This window comes from Carettochelys insculpta, chromosome 7 (assembly GCF_033958435.1).
Source record: "Carettochelys insculpta isolate YL-2023 chromosome 7, ASM3395843v1, whole genome shotgun sequence".
Lineage (NCBI taxonomy): Eukaryota > Metazoa > Chordata > Testudines > Carettochelyidae > Carettochelys > Carettochelys insculpta.
In genome coordinates, this window is record NC_134143.1 from 56,459,924 (window position 1) to 56,481,749 (window position 21,826).

The 21,826-nt window shown below is 44.0% G+C and overlaps 1 protein-coding gene across 8 annotated transcripts in view; it reads left to right on the plus strand.

Annotated features, from left to right (window-relative positions):
- Positions 1–21,826, plus strand: part of ATE1 (arginyltransferase 1) — a 161,885-nt gene that overhangs the window by 69,742 nt on the left and 70,317 nt on the right. For 7 of the 8 annotated variants that reach the window (XM_074999756.1, XM_074999752.1, XM_074999751.1 and 4 more), the window contains one exon: positions 10,044–10,143. The exons of the other annotated variant lie outside the window; for it this stretch is intronic. In XM_074999756.1, coding sequence (XP_074855857.1) covers positions 10,044–10,143 — 100 coding nt within the window. The remainder of the gene's footprint in view (positions 1–10,043; positions 10,144–21,826) is intronic. 8 annotated transcript variants of the gene reach the window in all.

Below are 21,826 nucleotides of genomic sequence, written 5' to 3' on the forward strand. Positions count from 1 at the left end.
TTTGCCCTTTTCCTGTTGCCCTATCCCTGCCAGTGCTACACGCCGTGTAGCATGCAGTTGACCCCTGGCACCACTATACAGGACGCTCAAGCACTTTTGTCAGAGCTTCACACTCTTGGGTACTCTTGTTCATAGTTTAACACTTTAGAGGTACGTGATAATTTAAGTCAGTAACATGCAGAGTTTTCAGAGGACTTTCTAAACCAGTCACAATTTGCTTATAAGAAACAGATCTAGACACACATGCAGCTGTACACAGTTCCTTTGCACAGTGCCTTTCCTTGAGTATCCTTTGCGATTTGGTTAGATTCCCCTCTCCTGGATTGTGTGGTGAAAGTGTCACTTTATGACAGCAATTTATTATGCCCTTTTCTTTCTTTTCTCCTCCCCGCTCCCTTCTCTTTTGGGGACTTTGCTTTGCTAAAGCCCAAGCCCTGTTGCAAACAGCATGGGGAGAAATGATTTCCCCTAGGCTGAAGCCATTTAAAGTGCATTTAAAGACCATTCAGACTAAAAACATATAATTGCTTCTGTAACACCTTATCTACCTAGTCTGGGCAGTCCATGACACAAAACCCAGTTAGCATATGGCTGCTACGGTATACACTGGTGCATTCAGTGATACAGCAATTTCATATACTTCAACCAGAAGTTCATGAAGAACTTCTTCAAGTAGTGTTACCATGGGTGCTCCATTCTGGATGTTGGTGCATCTTTACACTGGCTATCAGAGATTCTTCTATAGCCGTAGTTTGCCATGCCATGTATGCATAGTAGCGCCTCCCTGTGCTATCTGTTGTGCGTGCGGTTCAGACCCCTTAGTTCTTTCTTTACCATCCTTGGCTGCAGATGGAGTGTCACGCTCTCTCTACTGCTGAAAGACAAAAGAGGAGTTAGTTATTTTTTCTATCCTTAGCCATTCTTTTCCAAGCTGTCTTTCCCATTAGCTTTTTTTTTTTTCCAAAAAGTTTTTAGTTAGGTTTAGTGTTATAGTTTGGTGGTTGTGTCATCACCATGCCAGGCTTTCCAGGCTTCAGGCGATACAGAACATGCAGGGAAGCCATGCCAGCCTCTGACATCAATGCGTCCTGCATCAAGTGCCTGGGTGAGGGTCACCAAACCCATTCATGCATCCATTGCTCCAGCCTCTTGGTAAAAGCCAGGAAGAACTGAGCCAAAAGGCTCAAGACTTACTTTAAAAAAGGTTCCTCCACCGACCAGCCCTGGAGCAGCCCTCTGCCAAAAAACCAGCATAGGAGACCAAGGGTATGGACTCTTCATGTCCCTCTGCCTCAGTTGGCACCCCAGCTGCCAAGGTGAGTCCTTCTTTGGTGCCGGCCTAATGGGACACACCAGTTGAAAAGGGTGATGCAATGTCCCTGGCACCATCTAAGCTGGCACCACTCAAGCAGGTGCTTTTGGAGCCGAGCTGCCAGCATTCAGTGTCTCTGGCACCACTGGCTTCAGCTGCTCCTACTCCAGAGCATAAGAGGTCACCAAAAACTAAGACCGTGCCCTCAGTGCTGGAAACTGAGCACAAGCAGCACTGCTCCAAGTCTTCACACCGCTCGCATGAGGCACCAGACTCAGCACCACACAAGTCCAGGGCCAAAGGACTGCCCCACTCTCACGTGCACCACAACAGGCTACCAAAGTGACACTGGGACATGTCTTCACACAAGCCTGTGACACCAGACTGCTGCACAGCATCCCCACAGTACCACAAAGACTTGCTACTGAAGGCATACGTGGCACCGGTCTCAGCACTGCCCCCACTCACCACACCATGTGGCCGCACTGCCGCCTTCCTCCCTATGTTCATCTAGGCATTCAGGGTTCTCACATGGCTCAGGGGCTAGACCACCCACGCCCAGAGGGGCCAGTACCTAATGATGGGGTGTCTTTTCATCGCAGTGCTCCAGTCACACACACTCCAACTGGGAATATGTGCCGCCTGCAATGGCTTATCCGCAGCTGCCCCCACCATGGTTCACACGCCGCTATGCATACTTGCAAGAGCTTGCTCCTCACTGGTCGCATTGGCAGTCATGATCACCCCGCTCCTGTGCTCTGCTGGCGCAGTCCACTGCACCTAGGGACCATCCTGTGTTGCCACAGCCCATCATGTCAGCGACATATCTCCATTGCAGCACTCTAAGGCAGAGGACTCCCTGTTGGAGGTTGAAGACAGGTCCCCATTCACCATTCCTCCTCTACACCACAATGATCTCGGTCTCACCTCCCCCTGTGGTGATTCATAGGTTTTTCAGGATCTGTTTCAGTGGGTGGCCCAGGCTCACGAGAAGGACCTTCAGGAGGGGCACATCAAGCAGTACAGACTTTCCTGCACCTTCCCCACCTCTTCCAGAATTGCACTGCATTTGGACAAAGCGATATTGAGCCCCACAAATGTCATCTGGCTGACACCGGTGGCCATTGCTCCCACTAGCAAGAAGTCAGATAAGAGGTATTTCTTGGCTTTCAGGGAAACAGAGGGTTTATTTACCCATCCACAACCAAATTTGCTGGTGGGCGATATGGTCCATAACTCCAAGTCCTTCTGTTCCACTCACTAGGACAAGGCGAGCAAGAAGTGGGACATCATGGGGTGTAAAGCCTATTCATCAGGCACGTTGCTGCTGCAAGCAGCAAACTACATGGCCATGCAGGCTCACTATGACCACCTCAGTTATTCCAAGCTTCAAGAGTTTGTTCCTTCCTTGCCGGAGCAGCAATGCCCGGCCCTCATAAATGTCATACAAGAAGGGCACATGATCGCCTGTATGGTGCTCCAGTCCACAATGGATGTAGTGGACACAGCAGCTAGAGTCACAGCCTCGACTGTGGTCATGAGGTGCATTTTGTGGCTCCTACCCTCATAAGGTCCCCAGAGACCTTCAGCATCAGGTAGAGGACCTTCCCTCTGATAAGCAACACCTGTTTGCGGAAAAGACCGACAAGGTCTTACACTCAGTGAAGGATTCTCGTACCATGCTATATACATTGGGGATGTATACCCCCTCCCCTCCCCTGTTTAAGTGGGCTCGATACTGTCCCCACCAAAAACCATGGGAACAGTTAAAAACAGTCCCAGTGCTATGAACCCCGCCAATGATACAGGTCTCAGCAGCGCAAACTTCAACTGCAGCAGCTTCACCAATCTACTGTGTCCCACCCTTAGCAGCCTAAGCAATAATTTTGAGGGTTTAGTCGGAAGCCTGAGAGATCTTCCTGAGTCAGCCATCTGATAACTTGGTTGCTACTCACCACCAACTCTGCCCCCTTTTCCATTGTTGAGCTGTCATTACTTCAGAAAAGTGGGTCCTAGAACTAGTGACCTGGGAGTATTCCATCCCATTTACCTCTTCCCTCTCCCCCACATCCCACCCTTTCCCTCTTCAGGGACCCATCTCATGAGAATTTAATTGATCAAGAGGTACAGCACCTCCTCTGTGTAGGCGCCATTGAGCTGGTTCCAGCAGAGTTTCAGGGCAAGGAGTTCTTCATGTTTTCTAAACCAGAAGAAGAATGGGGGTGGGGTGGAGGCCCCTTCTTGTTCTACGGAGGCTCAGCAAATATGTCCTCTGTAGGCATTTCAAGATGGTGACTCTTGCAGCTGTTATCCCGGCCCTGGACAAAGAAGACTGGTTCTCGGCTCTCAACCTACAGGCTGCCTACTTCCACGTCAAAATCCATCCAGTGCACAGGCACTTTTTCTTTAATGGTGAGGTCCCATTACTACCTTCCATTTGGCTGTCAATCATGCCCAGGGTGTTCTCCAAGACTCTGGCGGTCATAGCTGCCCACCTATGACATCACAGGGTGATTATCTTCCTGTATCTGAATGATTGTCTCATAAAGGGGCCCTTGTTTTTGGAGGCGCTTCACAAAGTAAGGGTCACCACAGGCCTCCTGCTCAGCCTCAGCTTCCATATAAACTGTAAGAAGTCCATGCTTCAACCCATGCAGTCTCTAGAATTCATTTGGACTACTCTTCCTGTCCAAAGATTCCAGGCCCTGCATGATCTCATCCTGGTTGTGCGACTGTCTTCTGCTGTCATGGTGCCCATGTGCCTAAAGCTGGTGGGTCACATAGCCACCACTACATATGTGGTCAAACTGGCCAGACAGCACATGCAGTGCCTCCAGTCTTGGCTCACCACATGCTGCGCCCCATCCAGGGATCCACTGTCCAAATCAGTAGCCATCCCACCATGCACTCTTGCCTCTCTTAATTGATGGACATGTCTGGGCAACATTCTCACTAGAGTGCCATTCCACCAACCACCCCGTCTATTACTCTTACAACGGCTGCCTCCTTTTTGGGATATGCGGCAGCAGGGTGGGGGCATTTGGGATGCCTTATGGTCCATGGCAAATGGTCCTTTACTGAGCCAGCGGTCAACATAAATGTACTGGGACTCAGGGTGGTCCTCTATGCTTACCAGGATATCCAATGGCACCTCACACATGGAATTGTCAGCATCCTGATAAACAATGCCACATGCATGTATTGTATTATATCAACTGTCAGGGCAAGATTCAGTCCCTGTCTCTGTGGGCGGAAGCCATAAAACTGTGTTCAGCACCACATGACTCCGGTGTCTACATATCTCACTGGGGTACTGAATGTGACCACAGGTGTCTTCAGTCTCTCGTTCAGTGATCGCCATGAGTGGGAGATCACCCTGGTGGCCCTCAACCTTATGTTTCAACTTTGGGGCCAGTCTTACATAGATCTGTTTGCAACCCGAGTCAACAGAAAATGCCATCAGTACTGCTCCAGAGCGGGTCTGCGGAGGTGCTCCCTTAGAGACACTTTCTCCATCAAATGGGATGCACCCCTTTTCTATACATTTACAAGGTTCTGGTCAAGGTCAGACTGAATCGGGCTCACCTCATCCTCAGAACCCTGGCATGGCCAAGATAAACTTGGTAGCCTTACCTGTACCGGCTGTCAGTGGCTACTCCATATCCCTTTTCTCCTTGCTACAACCTTCTGTCTCAGGACTTTGGCCACACCCTTCACCCTGATCCACTCAGTCTGCGCCTCCACATGTGGCTCCTTCATGGTTCCAGGATGCCAAAATTGCATGCTCTCAGGGGTGTGAAAAGGGTTCTCGTTAACAGGAGACGAGAGTCCACCCAAAAGTCTTATCTCTACAAGTGGATGCAGTTCTGTTAGTGTGTGGGTTCAGCCGTGGGGACACACATCGTGAAGAAGATCATGACTAGAATCACTGAATACTTCTTCAGGCTGAATTATGTTGCATAAAGTTAGGCACCTAAATAAAAGGAGCTTGATTTTCCAAAGGTGCTGAACACATGAGACTGTTTTAAGACTGTTCTGTATTTTTGTATGCAAAACATTGTTTGAACGATAAACTGATATCGACCATGCGTGTGAATGTTTGGAATGATTTAAATTTCCAACATAATAAATTCTAAATCTTATGTAGGCACTGTATACTCTCATGGCTCCATAAGCTAAGAGGCCAGCTTGTAAATTGTGTTGCATTTAAGGTAGTAAAGTTGAATTCCCAATAGTATTAAAAGGGGCCAATCTAATGTTACTGTTTTTACACACACGCACTGTTAGAGAAAATTTATGAAATTGCAAAGGAACTTGATGTAACAAAACCTTTTACCGATTTTTACTCTGAGGAGACTGGAACAATGTTAATTTCATCATTTCCACTATATGCTGTTGCTGAGTATATAGAAAGGAAGATATTTGAAGTTAAGACATTCAGAAACACAAGTATAGAGCAAGGAAAAGAATAAAAAGCTACTAGAAATGTCAGCATTAATGATTTTTACTATATGATATAAACTGACCAAAAATACACTGAAGGTTGCACTATTCCCATTCCTAGAATGAAATTCAGGCTCTTTTGAATACTACTCAATGTCTTTAAAATTAACACTTTATAGTACAGTAATCCCTCACTTTGTGTCTTCACGGTGCATGAAACTTGCTTTAACATGAGTTTCATACAACTTGAAGACACTTGCATGTCAGCCTGCCTAGCTTCCCACAGCTGCAGGCAGGTAGGCGGGCTAGCCCCATCCCACTGCCTTCCCAAAGCAGCACTAGGCACCACTCTGGGAAGGTAGGGGCAAGGCTTTTAGCTCACCTAGCTGCCTGCCTCTGTTGGGCAGCCAGGCAGGCTAAAACCCCCTTCACAGAGCTGTGCTTCTGTCACGCTGACAGCAATGCTGCTCGGGGAAGGTAGGGTGAAGGGTTTTACCCCCCCACTGCAACCAACACCACCACCTGCCCACATCTCCTCCTGCGGTCCCAGCTCAGCTCCAACCTGCACAGGAGGCTTCCAGCCCCAACCTGCTCATGAGGCTCCCAGGCCCCGGTGCACTACAACCCCACATGGGGCTCGGGTTCCAGCCCCTGGCACAGCGCACAGGGCTCAGACTCCAGCCCCCTGCCCACCACCCCCACAGACCCTGCTCCACCTATACACACGCACATGGTTCCAACCTCTGCACACCCAGGCTCAACTCCACTCTCCCCCCCCCGTAGTCCTAACCTACCTTATGCTTATACCTTGGCCTGAACCCCCTGCCCAAGCCCCCCCCCCCAACTTACCCAAAATTCAGGATATGCGAGGGTTGCATGGAGCACAGCCGTCACATATCCTGAGGTACTACTGTCCTCAATTTTTGGATGAACAAAGATATTTCAAGGTGTAGTTGAAGTATTTTATATATCATTGAAATGGTCATTCAGAGTTTTATGTTAATTTCTTTAATCTGTACATAGTATGGGGTATCTAGCTTACCCATTTACTGTAAGTGTAGGATTGTGAGCAGGAGGTCAGGCAAGGCAGGGGTTGAACAAGGCCTGTTAGCCCAGTCAGCCACCCTGGTTCACCTGTGGCCAGTGTCAGGCCTGGAGGGGTATAAAGGGAGGGAAACCAGCTCAGTTTGGGGCTGACCAGCCAAGAGGCAGGAGCTGGCTCTGAGGCAGGAGGCCCCAGGCCAGAGCTGCCACCCGCTTGGCCGCCAGATGGTTCAGCCCAGGACCCTCCCCCAGATACTGAGGGGAGGGGGAGCCCCCCCACGGGAACCCCTGTCCTGACAAAGGGGGAACTAGATTCTCGGGGCCATGCCCCAGACTCAACCCAGAGACACTTGGGGCGGGGGGGCCTGAGGACCCACCCAACAGGCCATGGTCAGGGGGCCTAGCCACTAGGCAATCCAGTCGCAGATGCGAACCACTCATAGTAATGTTCCTAAGAGCGTATAGTTTCTGAAATGTCATACATTGATGCTTTATAGAACGTAAAGGACTCCCTCATCCCTTTTACCTGTACCGTAGAGTCATGCCTGGTATGTAAGTTAAAGATGAAGTGGCAGCCTTAATAAGAATCTTCTTGCTTTCATGAGCTTGAATTAGCATTCCGCATGGTGCCCTAAGGGGGGGAGGAAATTCTAATCAAAGGATTTTAAAATATAGAGACAGTTTTATTTTAAATGCCAACTTTGTTTATTTGGGCCCATAGTAATCTGAATGGAAATATGAGCAGTAAGTCACATTTTAATTTACTTTTATAGGCTTTTATTTTGCCTGTAGTATTTATATTAAGCTCTTTAAATGCCATTTTATTTTGGATGGATTTTAAACATGCAGAAGTTGGTTTCTGTCTTGGAGAGTGGCTTCTCTGTATCACTCGCTGCTTGCCTCATCTTTCACTGAAGTCATTCCCTGTCTCATCTCAAGGTGGTGGTTCGTGACTAGTCCCATGGTGTCCAATACGTTCGTCACTAGCCATCTATGGCAAACAGGACATTACATTATGGTGAATAAGTCTCTGGAGCAGCATGCAGCTCTTGGAGCCTTTAAATGCAGCTCTTCCTGAGAGCCGCACATGGGGAGTGCTGTCCACCCACTTCTCACATGTACTCCTCTGCTTGTTGGGAGAAGTGCATGGTGGTGGCAGCCCAAGCGGCAGCTTTCGAGGTGGCCCCAGTGGCACATCCAGCGGTGGCTCTGGTGAGTTGCCAGCATTAAATTATCACACCCCCTTCACGTTCTGGTTCTGGGGGAGGGAGAGGGCGTTTATTTAGGGAGGGGAATGCCTGGCTCTAGAGGAGCGGGAGAATGTTTATTTTGATGAGGGAGGCTGTGGTGAATATGGAAGGACGACTACCACAATTCTGGCAATTTTCAAATTTCTGTTGGACACTGCTGCTCTGGCCAGTTCTAGATGTGTCATACCCATCCAACCAAGTCGTAACATAAGAAACTAAAGAGTTCCAAAAACCAAAAAGATTCTTCTGCTCTTTGGGGCTTCTCTACAAGCCGTTTCTGGGCAGGCACGTTTCCCAGCCCCTTTCTGGACTGCCCTTGTGTCTTTTTTTTTTTTTTTTTTTTTGCTGTGGTTGTAGAGCTGACTCCAGAGCCGTTCTTCCAGGAGTTATGTCTCCCCTTCAAGGGGCTGGCTCAGGACTCCTGTGAGAGTCTCTTCATGCGGTGTGGTTGCAAGTCCCATATGCTACTCAGCCCTTATATAAGGTCCAAGTGTCTTAAGCTAATTAGCTGCTCTCCAACCACTTAGTGAATCAACTACTTGTGTGTGGAGCTGGGTTCGCTCATTCTCCTTAGAGGAGCGTATCACAGCTACAAGGCTCCCTGGCTCATCTGAAAGTACACATCATTTCCAGCGTTTTTCTATTTGAATTATATGGGGGAGTGGATCATAGAATACATTTTAACAAAACACTTGAAACATGTAGCTTCCTTTTGTGTAGGATCTCAGTATTTTGCAAAATCTCTGTTTACTGGTTGAACAGTTAAAGCAATTAAAAACAAATGTTGCGTATCACCTTTCCTCCTCAAGCATACATGGAAACACAGGTCCATTAGACGTTGAGAGTGGTGAGCTTCCATCCACGTTTCAGCCAGATGCAAATCTAAACTGCCAAGTTATAAATGCCTAAAAAATGAGCATTATAGTGGAAACACTGACAAAACTTACACTGTAGCAGCAGTGTCCAGTGTCTATATAATGAAGAAAGAAGCAAATTGTGAAGTAGTGTGGCACTTTCCACTGGCCTTCGATAAGGAAGGCATACAAAAAGGCACTATATATGTGAAAGTAGTTTTTGCTTCGGGAATATGCAAATAGTTGCATATAAATCTCTAGAACACAGAGAGGCTGCTTTTACACATGCAACCTTCCGTTGGAGGTGGCACGGTAATGAGGCAATTTGAACCAGGCTAATGAGGCGCTAACGTGCATATTCAGCGCCTCATTAGCATAATGGCGGCCATGCAAATTTCAAAGTGCAGTCTTCGAATTGCAGATTGACTGTGTAGATGTGGGGCAGCTTCGAAATAAGTGCCCCACTTCAACATTCCCTTACTCTGATCTAGTTTTATGGGAGTAAGAGAATGTCGAAGTGGGCACTTATTTCAAAGCTGCCCCCATCTACGCTGTCAATCTGCAATTTGAAGTTTGCACTTTGAATTTGGCATGGCTGCCATTATGCTAATGAGGTGCTGAATGCGCAAGTTAGTGCCTCATTAGCCTGCGTCAAATTGCCTCATTACCATGTCACCTCTGACAGGAGATGGCATGTGTAGAAGGAGCCATAATAGAATAAACAAAAAAAACTGTTTCTTGAAACTTGCTTATTTTAAAAATTCTCTCATGTTTGCTTATACTGTTTTAACCTGTCTCTATACGACGAGAGGGCCAGATCTGAACAGAACTTCAATGAGCATGAATGTTAACAAGAAATTTGTTAAATGGATACCTTTAACTTCTTGCTATTTGAATTTCAGATCAGCCAGTTGGTAAGCCAATAAATGAGGCTCTTTTGTTTAAAATGGTATTTTGAGGTTCTTTTTGTTTTGAAATAAAACTGCTTTTGAGTTTACAATTTTCATTCTTACATGGCTAGAATTTTGTTCTTCACTTAAGCCAAGAGTTAGGTAACTGTAATGTATTTCTTTATAAAAATGGTGTATGTATCTATGAAGACTTGCATTCAAAATTATTCCTTTTTCTGCACTTTCACAGAGAAATTGCTTTTACTAGACAACTCCATGAAAAAGCCTCTGAACTGTGCTATTACTATATGGGTTTCTACATTCATTCATGTCCAAAAATGAGATACAAGGTAAAAACACATTTCTTATTACTGTATTAGGCTATTTCATACTGTTTGAAATGTCTGACAGTGGTTGAGTTATTTTGCAGTTCTAAGACTGGATTTTAGCATGAAGTTTGTAGCGTTACAGACAAATGTTGGCTGCTATTTAACTTGGCTAATGAGTTGGGTTTTGTTTGTTTTTTTTGTCAAATTTATTTGTATGTGGCATTAAAAGTTGGCTCAAGAGCTTACTAGGAGAAGTTTATGAGGATGTCAGCAGTATGTCAAAGGGTAGGTTACCATCCCATAAGAAGTTTTTTCTTAAACCTTGTTGATTTGATCATCTTATGCCCTAAAGAGTGAGAGTTTGTCCCTTTTAATTTTTTTAAAAACCTAATGTGAATCTGGTTGTTCTCATTATCCCTATGCACGTAAATTCTTTTTTGAATCCTACTGACCTCTTGATCTCGATTTTGTTGTTTCCCAGAAAGTCAACAGAACAGTGAATCATAGCAAAACAAAATACCAAATTAATTTAGTTCTTTTTCTGGTTGAAGTATCTTTTTTTCTAGCAGCAGAAAGAAATACTGCTGAAGGTGAAAAGCTCGTTGCCACTTTTTAGTAGACATCTGTGAAAAATAATACGTATAAAGTTTGTATGCTGTTGGAGTTACATTTATTTTGAGCACTAATTGGTAGAAAGGATGCTGATAGATCTGCTTTGATTACAGTTTCTGGCACCAGGGCTATTTAATGTCTACTGTTTCTAAGTTGTCTGGTGGAAAGTGAAGTAAGAGCCATCTCAGTTTTGGTGTGACCCATGTTCAGTGTATGTGTGACAAAACAAGCCTAGTTTTCTATTAAACAATCATCCCGTTTTCCTCTGTCAGTCAGTTTATCAAATGTATTCACCAGCCAAACCAAAGAAACAGCTAAACTTTGATGTAGGCAAGTCGGTGAATAACAATATGCCACCTCGGATGTCTTGTCTCCTTATAAAGGATCACATCAGTAGCTGATGGGTTTTAGTTACTTGCCATGATTTTTTGGTGTATATTAGGCATTTGGAGTGATTCATGACCATTAAGGCACCAGAATTTAACAACCCTAATCTGTTATGCAATGCAACATTTGTAGAGGAATGTGTTCAAATTAATGAAGTATCAGAATAAGAAGAGACCTCTTTATAACTGATAAGACAAAAACTATGTCTGAGCTCTTGATGATATGATTAAGAATCACTTGTCTTAGCCTCTGGCAGTAACTTTATTGAACTCAGTGAACTTTACATGCAGGTTTAAAAGAAGCTCATGCACAAGCCAGCATACTAAATTAGCCTACAAGCTGTCAAACTGTACAAGTAAATGCTGCCATGTGTGCCTTCCCTCCACAGCCTTTTCGCAATTATATTATTAACCACAGTATAGCCTGAGCTCTATGAGGTTAATTCTACTTTGTCATGAATTTAAAGTGGCTCCAGTGAATATTTGACCTTTTATAGATGCTTCCAGTTTGCATGTGTCCATCCTGTTCAATTCCTCTCATAGAAGTAGGGCTGAGGATATTCTGTGCCCTTTTTAGTTGCTTGGAACCAAATTCTGACTTCAGTTACACGTGAATGACTCTTGACGTCAGTGAAGTTTGGTCGTTATTAAACCTATCCTGCTCAGACACCTGTAAATGTCCAAATTTAAAATTCTACATTTGCAATACCAGAAAGACTCCACAATCTGAGAAAGCTGTACCTACAAAGAACACATGCAATAGCAGGAGAGGGAGAAAGTGTAAAAATATTTATGGAACAGGCTTCAGATTTTTCCATTTAACAGTCACCATGTGTGATGTCATTGGAAACCAAGTTGACATTAATTCTGTAAAATCCTTCTCATTACTCTCCTGAGTAATACTTGGGACACAAATTTTAAGCCATTGAAATCTCTCCTGTGAAATGAGTGATTTTTATGTATGACCGGCGGCAGTTTTATGGATTAAAATTTTTTTAATTTGACATATTGGTGTTAAAAATTGACTGCCCTGCTCAGTCCCAATTTTAATAACTCCCTTACTCCAAGGATGCCAGTCTGCAAAAATATTGAGATGTGGCTAGAAGCTGTTCAGCTGATGTCATGATTAAATGATGGAGGAAAGAAGTTCTGGAGAGACTGTGGCAGAAGTGATGTGTTGAGACAACCAGTCGTCCTGTGATCTGGTCTGAAGGTTTATACATCTTGAGGCCATTCAGAAACTTAACATAGTGCTCCATATGTCTGTTCACCTATTAAATTGTGACTTAAGAAGGGAATATACGTGTTACAACTGTTTGATAATTAGGTACCAGCTGGAGCTTAAGATACTACTGCTTTTAACCAGTAAAAGTATAGAAGGGTTCAGATAAAATTTCATGGGTGACCCCCCCTTCTTTCTATGTTACACTACTGCATTTGATATATGGACACTTTTGAGCTAGTCTCTCTCTCTCCGACACACACACACACACACACACACACACACACACACACACACACACACACACACACACCTCTCTTGTTTTAGAAGAATATGTCACTGCTAGTGTAGCATTTTTCATGAAAACACTTGTTTGGGGATTTAGACTCTCCTTGAATCATCTCATCTGCCAGAGTGCAAATCTTTTAATATCCTAAATTGTTTGCTAAAACTACACTTTTCCCTCAGTGGCTAGGGAAGGGGGTGGCTAATCAACTGGGAATGTATCAGAATGGTGATTTTTAGTATGATTTGGTGAGCATTATGCTTCATGTTGTTGTAAAACTGAAGTCCTTATTCCCGTGTTACGATCGTGAGGTCAGACTGCTGTTGAAATAATTGGGGCACTATGTGTACGGAGCAGTTTGTGACATTAGTATTTTGTTAATTGCTTGTGTTCAATATAGTTTCTTTTTAACCTGTGCCCGGGGTGAGCATTTTGAAATCTTTAATAAAAAATGTGGCTCAAAGCAGAGAATGTAAATTCATATTCGTAAACACCAGAACTACTGTTCTAACTGGGCATTTTTATGAATGCTGATCACTGACCAAATTGCTCTTGGTCACAGTTTCTGTTGTTGAGACCATCTAATATTTCATTTTAAAAAATTTACAGTTGAGTAATATTGTGTAGCCACTACATAGTAATGGCTTCCCCTTTGCTTTGTAAATAAATGCTGGATTTCATTGTGCGCTATATGAAAAGCAGATGGAAGGTTGTCCCAACTGTTGTTTTTTATACTCATCACCCTGGTAACTGAACATCTGAAGTGAATTTTGCAGAAGAAAAATTAAAGGCCTATGAATTTATATCTTCTATGTCTTATATTTTTATAGTTAATGTAAATCCTCATGAAAATAGTGTCTTTGGTTAACCTTCTTCAGGCATAGCATGGAGTTAACACCAATTACTCAGTGCATCTGCAAAATGTTTTTAGCAATTCTGAGCAAGTCAGTGCTGTACTGACAGTAAATTACATAATTAATGGTAAATATGGGTCTTTTTTTTTCCTCAAAAGATGCTGTTTCTACCAGTACTCATCTGACTCTTTGCTGGCAGTCATACATCATGCATAATGCTGGTTGAAGATCAGAGGCTAGAACATAGGGAAATAGAATCCTCTGAACCTAAGCCCCATGGTACTATAACACCACTTAGCTCTTCTGACTTTCCAGGCAAAGGGTTGAATGACTAAAGGATAATATCTCTGACTTGGAAATCAGACATGCAGCTATTGTAGTTATTAAGAAGGACTAACGTTTGACACCATCACCTCTTGGATCTCTTATTTGACTTTTAATGTGTTTTAAACCAGCAGTTATAACACCAGTTAAATTATTCTTAAATTGGAAGTGGGGTACAGGAATGTTCTAAAACCCCATGATATATGCTTTTATATTCCTTCACTCTCCAGATTTATTCTGTAATAGCTTAATTTGTGAAATTATGAAATAATTTGTGAAGTAGCCCCTCCCACTCCTACCCCAAAAAACCCAGACTTAAGGTTCTTTAGTCAGGTTAACCACTATGTTAGTGTGCAGAAAAAATATAGTGTATAAATATTAAAAAGTGATAGTTATGTTTATTTTAGGGTAGTACTAAAACCTGTTCTGCACAACCCCATAACCTACTGGTAAAGCTTTTCAGACTTGCTTTGTTAAATATGATGGTTTTATGTTGGAAAATGTAGTCCCCTGGAAAGTTCAAGTGTTTCCACATTCAAAAAAGCTCTCCAAGATTCATAATGCATGGCGCCTTTTTTCTTAGGCCTTTTGGAGTCTGTGACAAAACTCCAAGCACAAGAAAGCATTTTATGGTGATATTGGTTTTGGACTATTCCTGTGCAGTTTAATAACTGTAAATACTTCCCAGTTAAAGGTCTTTTCTTACCACTCCAATTATGAGATCAGATAACCAAATTCAGCTAACAGTAACTCCAGGGAAGTCCTTGAGAAGGATTCTTTTTCTCTGTTTCTTCCTTTCTTTCTTCCTCATTCAGATTGGAGAACTACAGTGGCTACACATGCTTAAACAACCTGATCCTTCCAGTCTCTTCTAACCCTACAAGGGACCCAAAACAGGGTATTTTGTTTCCCTTACACATTCTTTCACTCTTACATCCCTAGCGGTTGGCATCAAACTGTTTTTTGTTTCTGCTGTTCTGGTTTCAAGAATTAATACATAATTCACTGGTCCTTTTTTTTTTTTTTTTTAACTTGTATTCTCCATTGATCTTAAATTGCATTTCCCTCTAAGCGATCGTGTCTGGCGAAGAGTTTTGTTTTATTTTGTGTTGTTTTAGCCTGAGCTTGCATGCCCTCTGGGTATTCCCAGGGTTCTTCAACTTTATTATTTGCAGCAAATTAATTTTAGTTTTCGTTCATATTGTCACTTACTTTGGACTAAGATCCGCTTTTGCGTAACCTGTGTGTTTAAATGTTTGTAAATAAAAACTTGAGTACTTTCAAGTGTGAAACAAGAGCTAATAGCTTCTTGCCATTCTGTCTTTGTGTAATGTTTTAAGGACATTCTGTGATATGAAGAGGTGTTTTGACTGAACTCTTTATCCAGACTTGTATGCAGGCCAAAGTAAATGGAATTATTTCAGTCAGTCTACTTCAGTATCATGACGTGGCCAGACATCAGATAGATGGAACACTAGAAAGGGCTCTGAAATGTCAGCAAGGAAACAAAAGGCTAATTCATCTGTGATTAATCATTTTTAAACTAAATACCTCAGACTGACTGTGGTCATAAGCAGCGCCCCTGGAATTCGACAGAATTTCAGATTCAGTTTCTGTGGCTGATTTTTAGGACATTCAGCAACATTGCTGCAGCAGTGAAAATATGTACAGTAGTAGTCTGCAGTTCCACATCCGCAAAATCCAGAGTTGTCTGTCCAATTCCCAGACGTCCTGGCTTTTTTGCAGTTCCCTGACCATGGAATTTAGTTAACCTTTTCAGTAATTTGGATTTGCTGCATAGGCAGAAATGAAATAACCATGACAGGCTACAGTTTAACAGGATGTTGCTTACCAGTTTGTGTGTGTGTGTGTTTTAAAAAGGAGCCAATACTCAATCTGCTCCCTGGCCCCCCTCCCCACTGGGATCCCACAACTGGGGCTGCTGAGGTGTGGGTACTCAGTACTGGCATGAAAAAAGCACTGTAGCTTACACCCTCGTGTTGCTGTGGCTCTGCCCCGAAGTGCTGAAAAGATTGCAAAGTATTTCACCAGTTTTACACAGACTAGAGCTGTCCTTTTATCCCAGTGGTGGATTGTTTATTCAGAATTCAATCAGCAATCACCCAGCTACTGTGTGTCACATTAATACATGGACTGACAATGGAAAATAACAATTATATGAGATATTAGTTTGGAGGGAAAATAGGAGGATTTAGACTAAGCCTGGTTAAATATACTAAGTTGTTCATAAATTTTCAGGGTTGAAAACTGTTTTGGGTTATTTGTAGCCGTAGATGTACACCTACCTAACCAAGCACAAATGATTACGTAGTGCAATAACAGAAATATGCTGCAAAAAGCACGTACTATATTATAGAATATTTAGCTCAGATCACAGGCATCTATTCTTTAATTGGGGATTCTGGTTTACAGATTAAAAACTGTTGCCCTCGCATACAATAATCATCTCTCTCTCAGAGGATAAAGAAGCAAACTGCAGCCTACAATATGATTTCTCAGGGGCTTGATATAAGACAAACTAAAATGGACAGGTGCAGTCGTAGCAGAATAAACTTGCTCCTGGTATATTTTTCAAGGGCAAATTATCTCTTTCAGACTGATTGATTGCCATATATTAGTAGCTTCAGTTGTTATGAACGCAGGCAACGTGTAGCTACTCTCTGAACTCAAACTTGGTTAAAGCTGTCACCACTCAAGAAATCTGTAGTCTCAAATTAAGAGAGCAAAGAGGTATGTGTAAGTCCTCCACTTATGGAATAATTATATGGAATTTTATGTCATAAAATTACTATGTAAATGTTAGCTAACCCCCCTAGTGTGGTGAAGCATATGTAGTATACAAATGAGGTATTGAACACAAAGACTGTAATTTGCAGCCATGCTGAGAGTCAGTGGCAGAGCTGAGATTAGAATGCAGAAGTCTTGACTCCTGGTCAACTAAAGACAGCAGAACACTCCCTCTGGTATCTGACAACAGCAATAAACTATGTTTTCTGGATGAGACTATAAGAGCAGTGTAGTAGGATGAATAAGAAAATGGGAATGGATTTTTCCTTACTGATTTTTCCAAGAATTGGGATACTACTCTGCAGTAATATCACCAGCTAATTATCAACATTCACATCTGTTTAGATCCCTATAAAGTTTGAAAATTCTGCGTTTCCCCTATTTGTTCTATATGATGTTTTTAATTAGGGACTGGCAGTCAGCAGCACTCGTGAGTTACATTACCAGTTTTGGCAGTGAAACAGTGTGCGGTTTTTTGGAAAAATCACTCAGTCTGTCTGGCCAAGATTTTCAAAAGCGAGATTGGATGCTTCATTATTTGCCCAAACTGTGACACTTTAAAATTGGACCCTTTTAAGAAAGTGTTGCTCAGCACTTTTTGCAAAACCAGGCACTTTTTTTTAAAAAGTTTCAGGTTGGACTCTCAAAATCACTAGTCACTTTTGAATGATTTCATTGCCCTATAATGCAGAATGGGGGATGATACAGTAACTCACTTCATGTTGTAGTTATTTTGTTGAAAAACACCCCTTGAAGTAGGTCTGTCCCATGAAACCTCATCACAGAATAAATCATTTTGTTAGTCTTTAAAGTGCTACATTTCTGCTACTTGAAGTGAAACAATGTTCAGTGAATCCAATTTCCCCGTAAGAATTAATGTAAAGACGGAGGGTTAGGTCCAGGGGGATTTTTTTTTTCCTGTAGACAAAAAGCAACATATGCATATATCAAGTAAGTTTTAAACAAACAATTTAATACTATACTCTGCAGTGATTGTGAAGCTTGACTGAGGCAGTGAAGTTAGCGGGTGGAATATTTCTCAGGGAATGTCTTGCTATGAAATGATGAATTAACAGCTCCGTTGAGCTGTCGAGTTGCTGTTAGTGTAGCTCCACACTCTACAAGGCAGCATGGACTGCGGAAGTCGGGAGGAAACTCAGTAAAGCAGCAAACACTTCCCCAAAAAAAAAGGGAACATGACAATGAACCCCCACTATCCTGCTCAAGTGCACAGCTCTCTCCTCCCTCGTTCTCTGCATGCATGACTGTACAATGCCCGGGTGTAGGGTGTGTGTGTGTGTGTGTGTGTGAAAGAGACCACACACTGTAAAAGACAGATGCATATACGGTATATGTGTGGATGTTGACGTGGGGCACACAAATGTACATTGCCCCTTTAAGTGCAGTGACCCCACTTCAAGGACAGTGGCCTTGTACCTAGACTTCCAGGTGTGCTTACAAGACTTTGTAGCTGCTTTGAGGAGATGGGGCACAGAGTGGGGGGCTGGATTGCCGGGTGGGAGAGGAGGGAACATTCTGACATCAACACACACTTACCTCTTACACTGCAAGTGCCAGGCTCCCAGGAGCAACTCCAGGGCAAGGCAGGAGCAGCATGGCAGTGAGGACGAGGGGCAGCTGAGCTTTAGCTGCATAGCTTTCAGAGAACTTAGGAAAGCTTCAGAGAGGGAGGGCTACCAAACTAGGGTTGTAAAATCCTGTTTAATTGTTTAACTGGCTAACGGAGATGGGAGTGGGGGCATGGCATGTGCTGGGGATTGCTCCGGCTGGCTGTACTGCTCCAGCCCATGGCAGGAATGGGAGACTGCTGCCAGCAAGCTGGACTGCCTGTGCCCATGGTGCACTCAGGGATGCCACAGACCACTGCTCCTCTGGCCATGCTGGAGTGCCCTTGCCTAACACCACCATGTATGGGGGCTGCTTCTGCTAGCCTAGGCCCACCCCCACCCACCCAGGTCTGGAGCAACTCGCTGCTTGCAGCCAGTGGGGGGGCTGCTCCATTCCCCACCAGTTAACCATAACTGGTAAACCTCATCTGTCAATGAGGCTCACCCTCAGTACATGAGGTTTACCAGTTAGAGGAATATCCCTATTCCAAACCCGCACAAGGACAGTCTGCTTTTCCAGAAAATCCTGCAAGGAGTGGACAAAGCAGACAGCCAAATGACACTGAAAGGGACCATTGCACAAACTTTAAATGAGCCTGTACTCCAACAGATAATCAATGTAACAATGACACGATGTTAACTGGGACAATGTTAAGTGAGGAATTGTGGTACCTATCTCATGCCATGCCTATACTACGGACCTGTAACTTCAGGGAAATCCGTACCCTGAGCAGTCAACTTAAACTGACCTAGCTCCCTGTGTAGACAGTGCTGTGTCAATGGGAGCAGGTCTCCCATAGACAGTTACTGCTTGAGGAGAACAAGAAGTCTTGTTTCACCTTTTAGATTAACAGATATTTTGGAGCATAAGCTTTCACGGGCAAAGACCCGCTTCATCAGATGCATGAGTGGCGGGGCAGGGGGCAGTGTTCCAGAGGGGTATATAAAGAGTGGAGTCCCAGTGAAAGGGCGGGCCAGAGCTGACAAGGTCTTTTCAGCAAGGTGGAAATGGCCCATTATCAGTAATATGTATCAAAAGAGGTAAAAACAAGTCAGATCAGACAGACCCATTGTCAGAGTCTAATGTGGAGATATTAATAGCCAGGGCTGAGAAGCTGCTTTCATAAGGGGCAAGCCACTCCCAGTCTGTTTAGTCCTTGGTTGATGAAGTCAAATTTGCAGATAAATTGCAGTTCAGAGATTTCTCTCTCCATTTGTTTTTTGAAATTTCTTTGTTTTAGGACTGCTGCTTTTAAATCTGTAACTGAGTGTCCAGGGAGATTGAAGTGTTCTCGCACAGGTTTCTGTACATTACCACTCCTGATGTCTGATCTATGCCCATTTATTCTTTTACGTAGAGACTGTCCAGTTTGGTCAATGTAAATTGCATTGGGGCATTGCTGGTACATGATGACATATATTATATTAGTAGGTGTGCAGGTAAAGGAACCCCTGATGGTATGGTTGATGTTAGGTCATGTGATGATATCACTGGTGGAGATATGTGAGCAGAGTTGGCAGCGAGGTTTGTTGAAGGGATTGGTTCCAGGTTTAGAGTTCCTGTGTTGTGCTACATAGTTGCTGCTGAGAACTTGTGAAAGATTGGCAGGCTGTCTGTAGACAAGGACAAGCCTACAAGAGTGAAGGATCATTGTCTGGGATGGGTTGCAGATCACTGATGCGTTGGAGAGGCCTTAGGTAGGGGCTGTATGTGATGGCTTGTGGTGTTCTATTGCTTTCCTTGTGAGGCCTGTCTTGTAGCAGGTGGCCTGTGGGTACCTGTCTGGCTGTGTCAGTCTGTTTCCTCACTTCCTTAGGTGGGTATTGTAGTTTGAGGAAAGCTTGGTAAACGTCTTGTAGATGTTTCTCTGATGGATCAGAGCAAATATGGTTGTACTTTAGTGCCTGGCTTTATACAGTGGATCACATGGTGTGCCCTGGATGGAAGCTGGAGGCGTGTAGATAAGCATGGTGGTCCGTGGGTTTTTCGGTATAGGGTGGTATTTGTGACCATCGCTTATCTGCACAATAGTGTCCAGGAAGTGGATCTCTTGTGTGGACTGGTCCAGGCTAAGGTTGATGGTGGGGTGGAAACTGTTGAAATCACGGTGGAACTCTTCAAGAGCCTTCTTTCCATGGGTCCAGATGATGAAGATGTCATCAATGTAGTGCAGGTGGGGGGGGGGGGTGCTAGGGGATGAGAACTGAGAAAGCATTGTTCCAGGTCAGCCATAAAAGTATTGGCATACTGTGGGGCCATGTGGGTGCCATAGCAGTGTCACTGATTTGAAGATATAATTTGTCCTCAAATCTGAAATGGTTGGGGGGAGGACAAAGTCACAAAGCTCCGCCACCATTTGTGCCTCGGTCTTATTAGGGATAATGTTCCTAACAGCTTGGAGTACATCTTCATGTGGGATATTGGTGTAAAGGGCCTCTGCATCCATGGCGGCCAGGATGGTGTTTTCAGGAAGGTCACCAGTGGGCTGCAGTTTCCTGAGGAAGTCAGTGGTATCTCAAAGAAAGCTGGGAGTGCTGGTAGCATAGGGTCTAAGTAGAGAGTCCACATATCCAGTCCTGTGGTAAGGGTGCCAATGCCTGAGATGATGGGGTGTCCGGGATTACCAGGTTTATGGATCTTGGGGGGCAGAATAAACCTAGTTTGGGTTCAAGGAGTATGTCTGTGTAGCTTTGTTCCTGTGTTTTTATGGGGAGGGTCTTAAGTAGATGCTGTAGTTACTTTGTGTATTCCTTAGTGGGATCGTGGGACAGAGGCTTGTAGAACGTGGTATTGGAGAGTTGCCTGGCAGCCTCCTTTTGGTGATCTGTCATATTTGTGATGACAACAGCACCTTCTTCATCACCCTCTTGGATGACAACGTCAGAGTTGTTTCTGAGGCTGTTGATGACGTTGCGTTCTGCACAGCTGACGTTATGGATGCTGAAGGGAGTTTTCCTCTTGGCATAACGACATCTTCATTTAAGCACTGAGGTGGTGCAGCTGCCCTTAAATAGTTTGTGTTAACTCCTGTACAGTACAAGGTCATCTGGTATGCCTACTTTTGAGAGTAGGTTGGAGGGCTTCCAAGGGTGGAAGGTTGGGGGCTGGACAGAAGTATATGGCAGGCCAGAGGTGCTTTTGGGGTCATAGTTCCTCCCCCAATCTTCTCCCCACTAACATCACCTCCTAGAGTGGGATTCATAGTTGCAGATCACAGTGCTCTCTAGGTGAACTTATCCCTTACTCTCCCTGAATAATCAATCAGGAGACAGTAAACATACCTCATCAGCAGAGCAAATCACATTCACTGCCATTCTTCCACTCCATTTTGCTGTGATTAGGCCTCGTCTGGACTACTGTGTCCTGTTCTGGGCACCACATTTCAGGAAGGGTGTTGAGAAACTGGAGAGGATCCAGAGAACAGCAACTAAAATGACTAAAGTTCTAGAAAATATGACCTATGGCTACATCTACAGGAGAGGCTTTTCTTGGGAAAACTTGGCTTTTGTTAGGAAAAACTGTAGAGCATCTACACACACAAGGCGCTTTGTTGACAGTTTGTTGACCAAACCCGACACATCCG